This window comes from Hypanus sabinus, chromosome 7, assembly GCF_030144855.1.
Source record: "Hypanus sabinus isolate sHypSab1 chromosome 7, sHypSab1.hap1, whole genome shotgun sequence".
Lineage (NCBI taxonomy): Eukaryota > Metazoa > Chordata > Chondrichthyes > Myliobatiformes > Dasyatidae > Hypanus > Hypanus sabinus.
In genome coordinates this window covers 20,557,774-20,574,695 of record NC_082712.1, presented here as the reverse complement: position 1 = coordinate 20,574,695, position 16,922 = coordinate 20,557,774, and the positions used below count along the sequence as shown (strand labels likewise).

At 38.2% G+C, this 16,922-nt stretch overlaps 1 protein-coding gene across 3 annotated transcripts in view; it reads left to right on the top strand.

The window, feature by feature from the left end:
* Positions 1 to 16,580, top strand: part of fbxo8 (F-box protein 8) — a 78,187-nt gene extending 61,607 nt beyond the window's left edge. For all 3 annotated transcript variants that reach the window (XM_059974284.1, XM_059974286.1, XM_059974287.1), the window contains exons 4-6: positions 7,594 to 7,712; positions 10,710 to 10,906; positions 15,852 to 16,580. In XM_059974284.1, the coding sequence (XP_059830267.1) occupies positions 7,594 to 7,712; positions 10,710 to 10,906; positions 15,852 to 16,039 (504 nt within the window). In that variant the 3' untranslated portion in view covers positions 16,040 to 16,580. The remainder of the gene's footprint in view (positions 1 to 7,593; positions 7,713 to 10,709; positions 10,907 to 15,851) is intronic.
* The last annotated feature ends 342 nt before the right edge of the window (positions 16,581 to 16,922 follow it).

Here is a 16,922-nt window from a genome sequence, read left to right as displayed (position 1 = left end):
TCCTGCATTCAGTTCCATGAGCTAATCATATCTCCCCTCCACTGCCTTCCCTCCCTAAATACAATATTTCAATTTTATTTGCAGTTTAATTGCTGTTTTCTATGGTATGAAAGTTTTACAACAGGAAAATGGCAGTGAGATGAATAAATGTTTAAACAGCTGTTAATGAAACATGTGGCTTGAAATAATTCAGTCACAGTAGTGCAAAATTATATTCATGAGAGATTTTAAAGTATGTTCTTACTCGGTCTGTCTTTTTTCACATTTGTATTTACTAAGTTAAATGAGTGAAATTGTGAAAGTATGTTTGCTATGGTACCATATACTGAACTGAACATTCAAAGGTCAAAGGGGATCAGTTCTTTTGTAACATTAGGTTGCTGATGTCTGACCCTTTACATGCTTCGTCATTGATCATAATATTTTACCCCGCAAGTGAAAATTTTATTTTTTTTCTATTGAATTGTGTGGTATTCCAACATAAATATATTGTTGATTTAAATTAAGACTTGTTCTATGTTTATGGATCTGTTAGTAATTAAGTCTCAACCACAGTTTATCGTTCTTTCTGTCATTTTCTAGAGATGCCAAAAAATCACCCTTTTAGGTAAGGGCTAAAGTATTCTGTTAAAGATTAATGGTACTATTACTATGGTATTAATATTAACTAAACACAAGAAGTAAATAACACGCCGTGACTTTTCTTTGCTATTGTAGTGTGCTGTCTGCTCACTAAAGCTAAAATAAATCTTTCACTTTACAGACAAAACATGAGAGACCTGAAGCAGTTAACAATACATGTGACTTGAATGACAATCCTCCTTGTGTTTTGAATTTGAAATCCACCATGATAACCACGTGGTTGTGAAAACTCCATTGAAATAGTTAATTAAATATCAAAGAGGGCTGATATTTGGGTACTGAAGGAGATTTGTTCCATGTTATGCAGGGTTACTTTGTTTTTGAATTGCAATGTTGTCTTTTTCCTTTGTCTGTCTCCCACATTGACTGAAAGCAGAGATTTCCAAGTTGCAGCATAATGCTATAACCACCTTCAGCCAGGAAGACTTTGAACTGGAGCTGCTGAATTCATAAATCATATAAATTGAAGCAAACATTTACAAAATATCATAGTTGTGCTACTAAGAGTTTGAGATCTACTGTAATGTTGTGACTAAGACTGGATAGTTAAACATTAATTTTTACTGCTTTTGTTAATGTGTGATAGGATTGGTTTGACACTTAAACTGCAACTGATCTAACAGGATATCAGCTTTCACTATCATTTTATGTATAGATAATGCTGGTTAAGAACGCTGATATAATCCAATGTATTCAGAATGCAACTGGAGTAAGCTACATAGTAGACATTGGAGTAAAAATAAGTGTAATCAAAACACTTTTGTTTTAACGTGCAAATGAATATTAGTGAGAAATTAAACTTTTAATTTCAAAATAGCTAGAATACCTTTGCTATGTGATCAGAATTTAACTATCCCTCCATTCCAGGTACCAAACAGAAAATTGCATTAGCTGCAACACCTGCTACAGGAATGCAGCAAATATAATTGTCTCAATTGGGGGTTCATTTAATTTCTTTTTTAACAACAGTTGGGTTTTGTTTAAACACTACCATTCTGATCCAGAGAACCTGAAACTTAAAATTTTGTATGGCCTTGGCCTGATTACTCAAATGTCTGTCAATGACATTTTGTAAATGTAGCCAAATGACATTAAATGAGAAGAATATACTTTTACTATTTAGCTCTATTCTTTTCAAAGGATATTTTTTGACTGCACATTAGGCTTAGGTAAAGCTTATGCCACAAGCATTCATCATCATGTATGTAACAGAAATGGCAGGCAACTTGGAAGTCTTCTGGTTTTCTCTGTAGAACCATAGAACATTACAGCACAGAAACGGGCCTTTTGGCCCTTTTTGGCTGTGCCGAACTATCTTTCTGCCTAGTCCCACTGAGCTGCACCTGGACCATATCCCTCCAAACCCTTCTCATCCATGTACTTGTCCAAGTTTTTCTTAAATGTTAAAAGTGAGCCTGTATTTACCACTTCATCTGGCAGCTCATTCCACACTTCCACCACTCTCTGTGTGAAGAAGCCCCCCCCCCCCGATGTTCCCTTTAAACTTTTACCCCCTTCACCCATGTCCTCTGGTTTTATTTTTCTCCCCTACCCTCAGTAGAAAAAGCCTGCTTGCATTCACTCTTATCTATACCCATAATAATTTTATATACCTCTATCTCTATTTCCTGAGGAGACTGAGGTCCTTTAACATCTGCAGGACGATGCTGAGGATGTTCTACGAGGCTGTGGTGGCCAGTGCTATCATGTTTGCTGTTGTGTGTTGGGGCAGCAGGCTGAGGGTAGCAGACACAAACAGAATCAACAAACTTATTCGTAAGGCCAGTGATGTTGTGGGAGAGGAACTGGACTCTCTGACGGTGGTGTCTGAAAAGAGGATGCTGTCCAAGTTACATGCCATCTTCAACAATGACTCCCATCCACTCCATAATGTGCTGGTTAGGCACAGGAGTACATTCAGCCAGAGACTCATTCCACAGAGAGGTAACACTGAGCGTCATGGGAAGTCATTCCTGCCTGTGGCCATCAAACTTTACAACTCCTCCCTCGGAGTGTCAGACACCCTGTGCCAATAGGCTGGTCCTGGACTCTTTTTGCACTTGGCATGATTAACTTATTTATTTATGGTTTTATATTGCTATATTTCTTCACTATTCTTGGTTGGTGCAGCTGTGACGAAACCCAGTTTCCCTCGGGATCAATAAAGTATGTCTGTCTGTCTGTCAAATCTCCCCTCATTCTTCTACGCTTCAGGGAATAAAGTCCTAACCTATTCAACCTTTCTCTGTAACTCAGTTTCTTGACATCCTTGTAGATCAGAATTTTGGTCCAACAAATTTCATTCCTATCTGAGCCATTAAATTGATGCTTTAAAATAAAGTGACACCTTGCCCTATTGTCCTGTTTATTATTTATTGTAATGCCTGCACTGTTTTGTGCACTTTATGCAGTCCTGTGTAGGTCTGTAGGCTAATGTAGTTTTCTCTGTTTTTTATGTAGTCCAATCTAGTTTTTGTACTGTCATGTAACACCATGGTCCTGAAAAACGTTGTCTCATTTTTATTATGTACTGTACCAGCAGTTATGGTCAAAATGACAATAAAAGTGACTTGACTTGATCTTTCCCAGTCATTTTTGACTCAGAATGAATTTGCACTGAAGCAAAGGAAAATTCATCAAACATAACATGCAATGTGTTTTGGGTTTGGGTTACATGAGGTGCAATATAAATGGTAATTTCAAGGACAACTATACATTGAGCTAGGTGACATGTCTTCATATAAAGCTTCCTATCATCATTTGACTTCAGACTTCCCATCAATTTACTGTACACTTAATGCTTCATTGCAGTCAGCCCACTTAGCCTTACAGCGCCTCAAATATTTTTTCTATTTTTGTAAACAATATGTATAAAAAATGACAGCAGCAATTAACAAAAGAGATTCAGCAGCTGCTGGAAATCCAGAGTAACACACATGAAATGCTGGAGGAACTCAGCAGGTCAGGCAGCATCGATGGGAATGAATAAACGGTTGATATTTTGGCTGAGACCCTTCATTAGGATTTGGATCTCAGCCCAATAAGTACTGACTGTTTATTTACCTCCTATAAATGCTGCCAGACCTGCTGAGTTCCTCCAGCATTTTTGAGTGTTACAGCAACATTGTTTTCCATTGTATTGGTGCAAATATTGCTGCTTTTTTTTTTGTCTGAAAGCTCATCAAACCCTTGTATCACCTACACCTTGTACCCATTTCAGGAAAGAAATGTAATTGAATCAAAGTACTGAAATGAAACTTCGACCCAGGAGGGGAGAGAAGTACTCCTGGTGCCAGACTACTATTTTTATTCTATAGTGCCTGTAATTCATAAATTAGACAGCTTTTATTCATAAATTAGACTGCTTCTATGGGTTTAAGGACTGGAGCACTTTTTAATGGCTACAGTATAGTTTTCTTGACATGAGTGATCATGGTCCGTAGCCATGATTATTCTTAGCAAATTCTACAGAAGTAGGTTTCCATTGCCTCCTTCTGGGCAACTTCTTTACAAGAGGGGTGACTCCAGCCATTACCAATGCCCTTCAGAGGTTATCTTACTGGCGTCAGTAGTTGCATGACCAGAACTTGTGGTATGCACCAACGGCTCATATGATCATCCACCGCCTGCTCCCACTGCTTCACGTAACTCTAATTGGTGAAAGGGACTAAGCAGGTGCTAGGACTTGCCCAAGGGTGACCTACAGGCAAGCAGAGGAGTGCCTTACACCTCCTTCGGTAGAAATGTATCTCCAACCCACCACCCACATCTTGACACAGCTCGTAATGATGAGGGTGATGGTTTTGTTGGGGAATTGTGCATGGATGGAGGAGGGAGGAGACGAATCATTGCATTTATAACATTGGATATATGGCATACCAACTGCCAGTCTTTATGATTTATCGGAATTTCCTAATTGCTCCATTACCATCTTTCTCTTCCCTTTTTCTCTCGTGTGCTTAATCACCTCAAAAATGCAATGATCTTCATATCCAAGAGCTTATTTAATATTGAATAAGTTTTTAAGGAAGATCACATATTCTTTGGCCAGGCAAGAGCAGCTAATTTTTCAGAATAAGATTCCGTAAAGAACATGGATTTATTTACTACATTATTGTTTCAGGGTTGAATTTTGGCCAGGGCACTCCATGCCCTTTGGAAAATGTCCTTGCTGCCTCTGATGTGTATGTCTGCAGAGGCAAACTATCTTTGCTCAAATTCTGTTCCACACAAAAAACTAATTGTGCAATGCTGCAGTATTTGAATAGAGGATTAGTTTGTTCTGGCGTGTTCCTTCAACCTAAAATATCAGCTCAGGGTGTGTTGCCAGTGCAGCAACTAATATAAACAAATAACAAGTTTGTACTTAGGCTGAGTCAGGATATTTCTTGTTTCAGTCATGGTTCCCACAGTTCAGGTTCCTCAAGGTATTTTGGCCATTTCTATCTGTCCTGGTGAGGATGATGGCAGAACGGAGGTGGCTGAAGTTTCTGGGAATAGTTCACAAGATGCAGGATAGATATGTCCCACAGAAGAAAGAGCTCTGAAGTGGCAGGGCTAGGTAACCGTGGCTGACTAAGGAAGTCAAGGAATGCATAAAAGCCAGGAAAGGATGTATAAAGTAGTAATAGTGAGTGGGAAGTTGGATGATTGAAAGCTTTTAAAGTCCAACCGATGCAACTAAAAAAAGTTACAAGAAGAGGGAAAAAAATGAAATATACAGGCAAACTAGCTGATAATACAAAAAAGATACTAAAAGTTTTTTTTCAGTTATATAAAGAGTAAAAAGTGGGGTGAGAGTTGGTGTTGCATCACTAGAAAATGATGCTGGTGATGTAGTGATGGGGACAGAGGAATCACAGATGAACTTAATAAGTACTTCGCTTCAGTCTTTACTATGGAAGACACTAGCTTATGCCAGAAGTTCCTGAGTGTCAGGAAGCAGGAGTGAGTGCCATTGCTGTTACAAAAGAAAAATTGCTAGGCAGACTGTAAGGTCTTGAGGTGAATGCCACCTGGACCAGATGGACTACACCCCAGAGTCCTGAAAGAGGTTTCTGAAGAGATAGCTGATGCATTGGCCATGATCTCTCAAGAATCACTTGATTCGGGGATGATCCTGGAGAACTGGAAACTTGTAAATGTCACACCACTCTTTAAGAAGAAAGGAAGACAAAAGGGGGAAGATATAGAACAGTTAGCCTAACCTCAGTGAGCGGTTAGTAAAGTGTGGACAAGATTTTGACGTACTTGAAGACTAATGATAAAATAAGTCAAAATCAGCATGGTTTCTGTGAAGGGAAATCTTGCCTGACAAATCTGTTGGAATTCTTGGAAGAGGTAACAAGAGGGTGGACAAAGGGTGGATGTCATTTACTTAAATTTTCAGAAGGCATTTGATAAGACGCCTCGCATGAGGTTGCTTATCAAGATAAAACAAGAAAGATGCTGGCATGGTTAGAGGAATGGCTGACAGGCAGGAGACAGCGAATGGGAATAAAGGGGGCCTATTCTGGTTGGCTGCTGGTGACTAGTGGTGTTCCACAGGTGTCAGTGTTGGGACTGCTACCTTTCAAATTGTTTGTCTGTGATTTAGTTAGTGGAATTGATGGCTTTGTGGCAAAATTTGCAGATGATGTGAAGATAGGTGCAGGGGTAGTGCTGAGGAAGCAATGCAATTGCAGAGGACTTTGACAAATTGGAAGAATGGGCATAAATGTGGCAGATGGAATACAGTTTTGGGAAATGTAAAATAATGCATTTTGGTAAAAGGAGCAATAGTGCCAACTATTATCTAAATGGGGAAGAAAATTCAAACATTAGAGGTGAAAAGGGACTTGGGAGTCTTTGAGCAAGACTCCCAGAAGGTTAATTCACAGGGTACATCTGTGATAAAGAAGGCAAATGCAATGCTGGTGTTTACTTCAAGGGAAATAGAATATAAACACAAAGAAAAAAGCTTTATAAGGCACTGGACAGGCCACACTTGAAGTATTGTCAATAGTTCTGAGCCCCTTGTCTCAGGAAGGATGTATTGTCATTTGGAGAGAGTCCAGAGGAGGTTTATGAGGATGATTCCAGGAATGAAGGAGTTAATATTTAACTCCTTTGGATCTGTACTTATTGGGATTTAGAAGAATTTGTGGGGATCTCACTTTTTTTCCTGTGTTTTTACATAGTTCAGTGTAATCTTTGTACTATTTTCATGTAGCACCTTGGTCCTGAAAAATGTCTCGTTTTTACTGTGTACTGTACCAGCAATTATGGTCGAAATGACAATAAAAATGTGACTTGTGAAACCTACTGAATGTTGAAGGGACTAGATAAGGTCGATGTGGAGAGAATGTTTTGTTTGGTGCGGGTATCCGGAACTAGAGGGCACAGCCTCAAAACTGAGGGGTAACCTTTAAGAACAGAAGTGAGGAGGAATTCTTTTTAGCCAAAGAGCAGTGAATCTGTGGAATGCTATGCCACAGACTGCAGTTGAGGTTAAGTCCATGGGTATTTTTAAAGCAGAAGTTGATTCCTGATTGGTCAGACAATCAAGAGATTTGGTGAGAGGGCAGGGGTATGGGAACTGGGATCTACCATGATGAAATGGTGGAGCAGACTCAATAGGCTTGATGGCCTGATTCTACACCTATGTCTTGTCATCTTTCAGCCTACGTTATGGTAGTAAATGATTCCTCTTGGGTATCGCTGAAAGGTGAACGCCTACGCTGCAAACTTTTATTAATGTTGCCATGTCTGCTGACGAAGAGTCTCTGTTCTGTGCTTCAGAAGTCATGAGTGTGCAAATTTGCAGCAACCACCTAAAGCCCAACGCTTTTAAGTTGTGACTGCTTCAGGAAGACCATTTTCACTGCTATATTGAAATACCTATTGATTTTATCTTTGGTTTTGTTTTAAGTTTTATGTTTAAATGCATATTACAGACTGTTTCCTTTACAGGGTATAGGTTACATTTTTCGTAAAGGAATACTGGACAATGTCCCAAAGGAAATTGCAAAGTTTATTTTCTACACAAGAACACTAAATTGGAAGAAGCTTCGAATTTATTTAGATGACAGGTAAAGTCCTTGTACACATGAATTCTGATTCCCGTAGCGGGCAGTGTTTATAGGAAAAGAGCCGTATTTTGACCAGACCCAGATTGATCTGTGTTCAGTTCTTTTCTTGCACCAATGCGGTTGATTGTTAATAGGTCCTTGAAGTAGACATTTAGTATGTTGGTGGTATCAATCTACTGTGCTGTAGCTCAAGAAAGTGTTGAATACATGGAATGACTAAGAAATCGCTCTGGGTGGGCAAAAGAGCTGGAAGAGTACCGTGGTCAGCATGGACTGGTTGGGTCGAAGGTTGATTGGATCTTGTTGTGTTGCACTGTGACTATCACTCTATGACTAAGAAGCTAGCCCATCACCATAATCTTAGAATGTCTGGCAACCAGCAATAAGTATTACTACCCATGATTAAATTATAAAACTGAATATCGAAGCTATTTGCTGGTATTGGGACAATTTTAGACTCTTTTTTCTTTTGTAAGAACTGGTTAGGAGGGGATATTAACAAATTTGATAACCTGTGTACTTAAAAACAAAAGGGGGGGTAGGAAGAGAGAGCAGGGGTGGGGAGAGAGAGAACCCACACACAATATCAAGGAGCACTGACGTCCATTGTGAGTTTGGATGTTGCATTGGATGCGTTGTAGTAATCCTAAAAGACAGAATTATCATAATTTTGAGTACCTCCAGATGTAAACTGTAAATTTGTTTTTGAAGTAGATTTCTTCATCGCTACAGTGTTCTTTCAAACATTTCCATACACTTTAGAGAGCATTGCCCAAGAAACAATGCTTTATTTATTCTTTGAAAAGCACTGTAAATGAACATTGATAAATAATCTTCAAAAACTTTTTTTTTAAAAAAAGAGGTTGCCCGGATAGATGTATTTTTTTCCCAATTGGTAATGTATGGGGTTTGAGAAAGTGTAATCTTGAACAATTTTTTAAAAATGTTTTTCATCTGAATATAATTCACAGTAAACATTAAAAAGAAAATCACAAATATTGGTGTTTTTGATTTCTTTTGCTAAATCAACAGGTGATGTTACCTGCCTTTTTTATTTCCATGAATAACTATTTATTTACCTCTACATTACCTATTTCAACTTTCCAAGTCTATGTCTTGGATGTATGAAATCTGATTTATTTTCTCATACAAGTGGCATTATTTTTCTTTAAGCCTTGCCATTGAACAGAAATTAGATTAGGGGTTTTGCTGGCTTAACTATGAGCTTGACTCGATACCAGTGTGATATGCATATTCTACAAGTGTTTCATTGCACACTAATATATACAGCCTGCAAGGGATGTTGAATACCAATGGGAATCCTGGTTGATTTTCAGTCTGGCACATTGAGGCAATTGTTGCTGTCTCAACGTCAAGGGTTGAACCTGGAATCTTCCTGTTCTGTGTGGCTCTAGCCCACTGGGTAAATTTGTTGAGAGTCTGGGCATGTTTAGATAACCTTTCCATCTCTTGGATGTAAAACAGACTCTGCAAAATGACTAGTTTCTAGTTTTCTATTTGGTTGTAGAACACATTCTGTTTTGCTGAAATGCTAATTAGGGTAATAAAGGTATTTTAGCTAGATTGAGAAGCAATAGGGCCCAGGAGGGAAAACAGTAAGCTTAAGGGCCAATTTTAAAATTTTAAAATTAGTATTTATTAACTTGAAGCTATTTGCAATCATTGAGTATTGGTTCCACCCACAATTTCTGTAGCTTTACTCATTCAAATCATTATAGTCTCTTTGACCTTTTGAATGCTTTCCCCAACACTTCCCCCAGCCCAAACCCATGCTGAGATCCATTCTTCTTGTGGATGTTCTTTCTCAGTTGCAGTTCACCTAAACCTAAATGAACTGTTTTCACTACACTGAAATAACTTGCCAATACTTGGCACCAAGCTTAAAGAAAGAAGCCCATAAAGATTTAATGAACTTGAGAATATGATATATGACAGCAGGAGTTCACTGTTCAATCTTTTGTGAGACCCTACTAAGTAATATGATCAGGCCTGACCTTTTACCTTGATGCATTTTCCTATACAAATGCCATTTCTTTTGTTTCTCTTAATATCCAAATATTTATTGATTTCTATCTTGAGTATAGTTTCTGACTGAGCTTTCACAACTCTTTTCCAAAACTTTATACTTTTCCATAGTTAAGGAAACTTGTTCTTTTTTTTCAGTCTTGAATGGCCAGCACCTTTGAGCTGGTGATCCTCATGAATCTGAAATCTCCCACATGAGTGAAACATCATTCCTGTATATGCGCACTCTGGTCCCATGAGAGTTCTGCTAATCAACCCTCCTAGTCCAACAAGCCCCTGTTCCCATTGCTGTCTACCCATCCCAAGAATCAAACCAGTGGAACCTTGTGAAATTTTATCAAATACCTTTTAGTTACAGTGAGGTGCCTTTACTCTTGTAAAGAAATCCTCTTGCAGTAAAGACCAAATTACAATTTGCCATCCTGTTTGTAATTCTTGGTGATATGCTCCAGAGTGCCCAAGACCCCCTAACCCCAGAGGGACATCCGCACTCCTGAATTCAAATTCAAACTCCTGAATTGTTTCAAAACCAGCCAATTGTCATTAGCGTTATGCTATGGAGGAAAGAGAGCAGTTTTTATTTAACTTCTAACATATTTTATGGAACTCAGATTTAAAGAGTATATTTAACTGAAATGTAAATAAACTTAAAAAAAGTAGTGATGGCATAATAGTCTCTGGGGTTGCGATTTATCCTTAGTTCCCTGTTTGAGTCATTACTTCAGCATTAATTCTGCATGTGCTTAAGATCTTTCTTCTCCTTCAACTCTCATTGCCTCTTTACTTCCTCTTACATTTTTCACTAAACCTAATTTTCTAGATCAGACAGTATGCTTTCTAGTGATTGTCTGAGCTGAGGGGAATAAACATAATGCATAATTTACTTTTATGACCTACAGTGACAGGTTGTTATTTATACACTCTTATTGTTACAAACGTTTTGTTCTTTAGGAGAGATGTGCTAGATGAGCTTGTGACACTGCATAATTTCAGCAACCAATTCCTACCTAATGCACTTCGAGAGTTCTTTCGGCGCATTCACGCTCCCGAAGAGCGGGGCGAGTACCTGGAGACGCTAATCACCAAATTCTCGCAGCGATTCTGTGCTTGTAACCCGGCTGTGACTAGAGATCTTGGCCTGAGTCCAGGTAGTAATCCTTTTTTGACCTTTTGCAACTTATCTTAGACTGTAGAGCTGCATTAGACTTTCCAAAGGCCGGAGCTAAAGAATTTTGCTTGAATTCCTGCAGAGATTGTATAAACATGATCTCTTCATATGTTGCAGCTCCCGAGTGTGTTTGAAATTTGGCCTGGCAATTCGTTAATGAAAGAAAAGAATACCCAAGAGTACTGGATGCAGTTGACATTTTGCAATCTCAGAAACAGGAAAAGTTTTAACATATTAAACTTTGCCATTTGCATTATACTCAGTTTCACTGATGGGTATTTTTCCAGAGCAAAGTTAGAAGTTACTTGAGCTTTTTGGCAATTTGATCAATATACACTGAAGTATTTCCAAGCAATAAGTAACTTATAATATTTTGTAGTGCGTCCTTAATTTTATTTATTTAAGGATACAGCACAGACAGGCCCTTCTGGGTCAACGAGCCTCATTGCCCTATTTAACCCTAGCCTAATCATAGGACAATTTACAATGCCCAATTAACCTACTAAATGGTACATCATTGGACTGTGGGAGGGAACCAGAGCACCAGCAGGAAACCCACACAGTTCACGGGAGGAACGTACAAGCTTACTTTCAGAGTACTTGGAATTGATTTTTGAACTTTGCCCTGAGCTGTACTAGCATCATACTAGCTATGCTATGTTGTCTGCACAATTTGTATATTGAACACAGATCTTACTATATAACAACAGAGCACAAACATTGTAATGTGATCCTCACTGTGCAATTACACTACTAACCAATCAGATCTTGGTGTCTAAATGTCACTGCGTTCTACACGGTACGACTGAAGATAGTTTTGCATGAATGTTGTGGTTGGAACTTTCACAGCTGAGGAGGACACACCACTGGTGATAAATATTAAAGTTTTGTCAGTGAAAGTGATGGAGGTTCAGGAGGTAGGGACTAAAACGTCTGCTTTATTTTGGACACAACATTCAAAAGATCCTGGAAAAATGTAGAGTACTGTTGAATGCATTGAGCTTATCATGTTACTTGTTTGTTTTGTTCTGGGACAGTGTTACCATTTCTATGGTAATTCTTTTTAAATATAGCGATACAGCGCAGAACTGGTCATTTTGGCCCAACAAGCCAAGCTGCTCAGCAACCCACTTATTTAACTCTCACCTAATCACAGATCAATTTATAATGACCAATGAACCTACTAACTGACACATCTTTGGATTGTGAGAAGAAACTCATGTAGTCGTGGGCAGAATATACAAACTTCTTACAGAGGATGCTGTAATTGAACTCCAAACTCTGACACCCCAAGCTGTAATAACTTTGTGCTAATTGATGTGCTACCATGGTATCCCCACAGTAATGTCCAACAAGAAATCCTTTGCATCAGGTGCAGTTCTGGAAGTTCAAAGTAAAATTATTATCAAAGAACATGTGTCACCGTATGCTACCCTGAGATTCATTTTCTTGCAGGTATTCACAGTAGCTACAAAGAAGCACAATAGAATCAACAGAAAACTGCATACAAAGACTGACAAAAAAAAGTGCAAAAGACAATCTGTGCAAATATTTATTATTATAAATATTGTTTTATAATATTGAGAACATGAGGTGTTGAGTCCTTGAAAATGAGTCTATAGGTTGTGGAATAAATTCAGAGTTGAGGTGAGTGAAATTATCCATGCTGGTTCAGGAGACTGATGGTTGAAGAGTAATAACTGTTCCTTAAGTTAGTGGTGTGGGACGCAAGGCTCCTTTACCTCCTACGCAGTGGCAGCAGCAAGAAGAGAACATGGCCCGGATGGTGAGGGTCTTTAATGATGGAAGCTGCTTGTTTGTGGTAGTGCTCCTTATAGGTGTGCTCAATGGTGGGGATGGATTTTTCGGTGGTGGTCGGTGCAATATCCAGGATATTAAATCACAATGCTGTATGACCTGTCAGGTAACTAAACTAACTCAAAAGAAACCTTGTCAAATAGTTACAAAGGTAGTAAGATAGTTGGGCTTTGAGGAAAAAATAGTGCTTAGATCTATAATATCTAGTAACTAAATAATTTAATTCAAAGTAAGTTTGATAAATGGATATTTGGTTTCTGCCTTGAGCCATATTGAAAGGTTTTCTTGTTGTCATAAGGTTTTCTACTACCATGTAAAGTATCAGTACTATTATAGACCATTTGATCTGAGTAGATAATTAGCTGCTTTAAATTATTCATAAAAGTGGTATCGAACATAGAGCACAACAGCGCAGTGCATGCCCTTTGACACACCATGTTGTGCCGACCTTTTAATCTACTCCAAGATCGATCTAACCTTTCCCTCCTACATAGCACTCCATTTTTCTAACATCCATAAGGGTGTCTTCCTAGATAAATTGCTTTGAATTCTATTCAATATTTCCTGAATCTCAACACTCAGCCAAGCATCACTCTGCCCCAGTGGTTGCGGTTCATTTGTTTTTCCAAAAACTGCAACAAAGTGGAATAAAGCCAGAATCCCTGATGTGTGTTACGGATTGTGTCCCACAATAGAATTAATTTCTTAATGGCATAAATGTTGCCTGCCAGTTGTCAGTCCAGGATGTTTTCCAGAGTCTTGCTGTTGGCTGACATGAGCTGTTTCTTATCAAAAATGTTAATGAATGGAGCTAGACACCGAACTTGTCAGCAAACCGTTCTATTTTTAGTCTATGACGGCAGGAAGATCATCAATGAAGCATCAGAAGATATCTGATCTGACAGCACAGAGCTGATGACCTGCTTCAATGTTCTGGGATTGTAACAATCGATCCATTAGAACCTTTGCTCTCTTCCTGTGCACCCCCCCCCCCCCCCCCGCCCCAGGAGGTTAGTCCCTTTCAGCTTTCATTTCAATTAAATGTTGCATTGATAATACAAATGGTTGCCCTCATTTTTCATCCGATATTCAGCTCTTGCATCCATAACTCAGAACTGAGCATTACTGAAGGATTAAGTGATTGTAAGCTGCTTCATCTTGCCCTTCTGGCTTATGCCAGCATTTCAGACTATTTATGATATTACCTTGGGCCTGCTTTTGAGATCCCGTTCCATGGATTTAACATGCAAGTGAAAAGTTTAGGTCATGGATACTTGGATTTTTGAAGTATCTTCCTCTGTTCTTAATCACTTCACAAAATGTATTACTCTCTAAGTTTGTAAGCAGAGCTATGCACTATGCATTTTAGGACAAGCATTCCTTTAGTAGCCAGGCCAGAGTCCAGAATTCATTCCCACTTCGTCTTTTTATATACCTACTTTCCCTTTTTAAAGCAACTTAAGTCTCAGTAGAGTTTTAGACTACTGATTTGCTCTTGGTTCCTAATATATCCTTGCCTAGCTTGAAGTTGTTATTTATTAGTAAGATTCCTGGGAACACATTGGATGTCCTGCAGTGCATAAACGCAGCTGACACTTAAATAACATCAATCCAAAACATACTTGCTATGAATTATAATTTTATTGTAGCTTATCTAAACTTGTTGAAGAGAGATTTTCCAAATCCTAGAAGATTAATAGTTTTTGGATTTGATGGCCAGAATGTATTGGCCATATCCAAACACTTTAATGATGCAAATTATGGCCTGGTCAAAATTTTGCCAGCTTCTCTTTAAAATCGCGCATTAAGTTGGTATTTCCCTGTAATGCCCCACTCTAGGAAGGATGTTGAGGCTTTTGAAATGTTGCAGAAGATGCCTGGTTTAGTGAGGCTGGATAAACTTCGGTTTTTGTTTTATGCTGGTGTGTCTGAGGCTGTGGGGAGATCTGATAGAGGTTTACAAGATTATGAGAGGCATTGATAGAGTGGACAGAATTTCTGGTTCCCAGGGCTGAAATATCTAATATCAGACAGCATGTATTGAAGGTGTGAGGGGTAGGTTCAAGAGGGATGTGAAGGGTAAGTTTCTTTTTGCTCATGGTCGTGGTTACCTGGAATGGACTGCCTGGTGTGGTGGTAGAGGCATTAGAGGTTTTTAAGAGACATTTGGATAGGCATGTGGATGCAAGGAAGATGGAGAGATATGGAAATGGTGCAGGTAGGAGGGATTAGTGCTTGTGTGTTTTTGATTTGCTTTTTAGCTGGTTCAGCACAACATTGTGGGCTGAATGGCCTGTTACTGCCCTATGAAGGGAGAGCATATCTAACAGCTTGACAATGTGTTACTCAAGCAAAAGTTCTTTTTTATTGAGTTCTGTGGGAAGCTAAAGTTGCTTTTAAGGTAATAAGATAAAGAGAGGACTTTGATCTCATTATTGTCCATTACCACAGTAAACAGGACATTCTTGTTTTGGGAGTGTAGTTTTAGTAGATTTGATTCCTGAGATGATGAGGTTAATGTGATGGGAAGAGAATGAGTCAGGTTAACCCAAATTTAAAGGAATTTTTAAGAGCTGATTTCATTGAGACATGCATGATTCTAAAAATAATTGGCAGAGTAGATGACATGAAATTACTCCACCTTAGTGATGCATCTTGGATCAGAAGACACAGTCTGAGATTGTAAAATTGGTCATTATTCAGAGATGAGTCATTTTGTTATGTGGAGAGTTATAAATTGAAGGAATTCCTGCATCCCTAGTGGGTTATAAGTTAGATCATTGAGTATATTTAAGATAGAGATTAAGAATTTTGTCCATTGAAGAAAATTAAAATATGCAGATGTACTGGAATAATGGATAAGATACAAGGCCAGTCATATTAGTGAATTATCATACATCTGCAGGAGCAGATGTATGAGCTCCTGTGGTCTACCCCTACTTGTGTTTCCAAATAAACCTGATGATTAAGCAGAAAGGCATTCTAGATGAAGGAAAATATTTATGAAAATCATCTGATATGGCACACTTCTACAGAATGTCAGTCAAATCAGATACTGTATTGGCACTCAAGTTAATGCAAGTTTTTTTTGTGTCTTTTTGTTGTAGATGCTGTTTATGTACTTTGCTATTCCCTGATCCTGCTTTCCATCGATTTGAATAGTCCACACGTGAAGAACAAGATGTCCAAGCGGGAATTTATCCGGAATACACGACGTGCTGCCCACAATATTAGTGAGGATTTTGTGGGCCATCTATATGACAATATTTACCTAGTTGGTCACGTAGCTGCCTAAAAAAAAACTACCATTTACAACTTTACCAGAACATTTAAACTTAAAACTATAAAATTGCACAGTGAAGTACGTTGACCTTTTTAAATGAGGACTATTTAAGAGCTGGCCCTTGTAATCTTTTGTGTACAATCAGATCTTTTCTGTTTCCATCTTGCCATTGTTAGCACTTTAGTAACTGAATCCCTGTTTATATTTTATATTGTTTAGTTATCATAAGTTGCACATAGTTGTGCCAATGGTCTGATGCAGCAATTCGGGAAATGGATTAATTCAAAACTGACATAGTAGTGCAAGGGCTACAATAGCACTGGATATTGGTAATAGGGTTAACAAATTAAGTGGGGCAATGAGCTCCCTAACTTTTTTTAAAATGTGTGTGATGTGTGTAAATATTGCAGAATAAGAGAGATTTATAATCATATGATTATTTTGTAAGATATTTTACTGAAAAGAATTTTCTGTGTATGGAGAGGTTTGTATTTTTTCTCTTTTGTCTTTCATTCCATAGAAGTGACATAAAATATAGCACATAGTTATGTGATCTTTAGCATTTGATGTGATTACTTCATCAATTAATGCTGGAAGTAGCAGTTTGGGCAGCACCTGTAGTTGGAGAAACAAGGATAATACGACAGGTTAAAGATCTGTCACCAAGATTTTATAATGTGGGTTGTCCAAATTTTACAACAAAGATCTATTTTCATAGTTGGTATCACTCATGAAAGAATATTATGAAATTCAGTCAAGATGTGTATGTTGCTATGAAGGTTGTATGAAGATTAAACTCTGGATGAGTTTGTTCTATTTAAAACAAAGCAATAGCTTTGCTTTCAATTTATTTCTATTTTCATAGGAAGTTGTCTTAGAATATGTGGTGTATGAG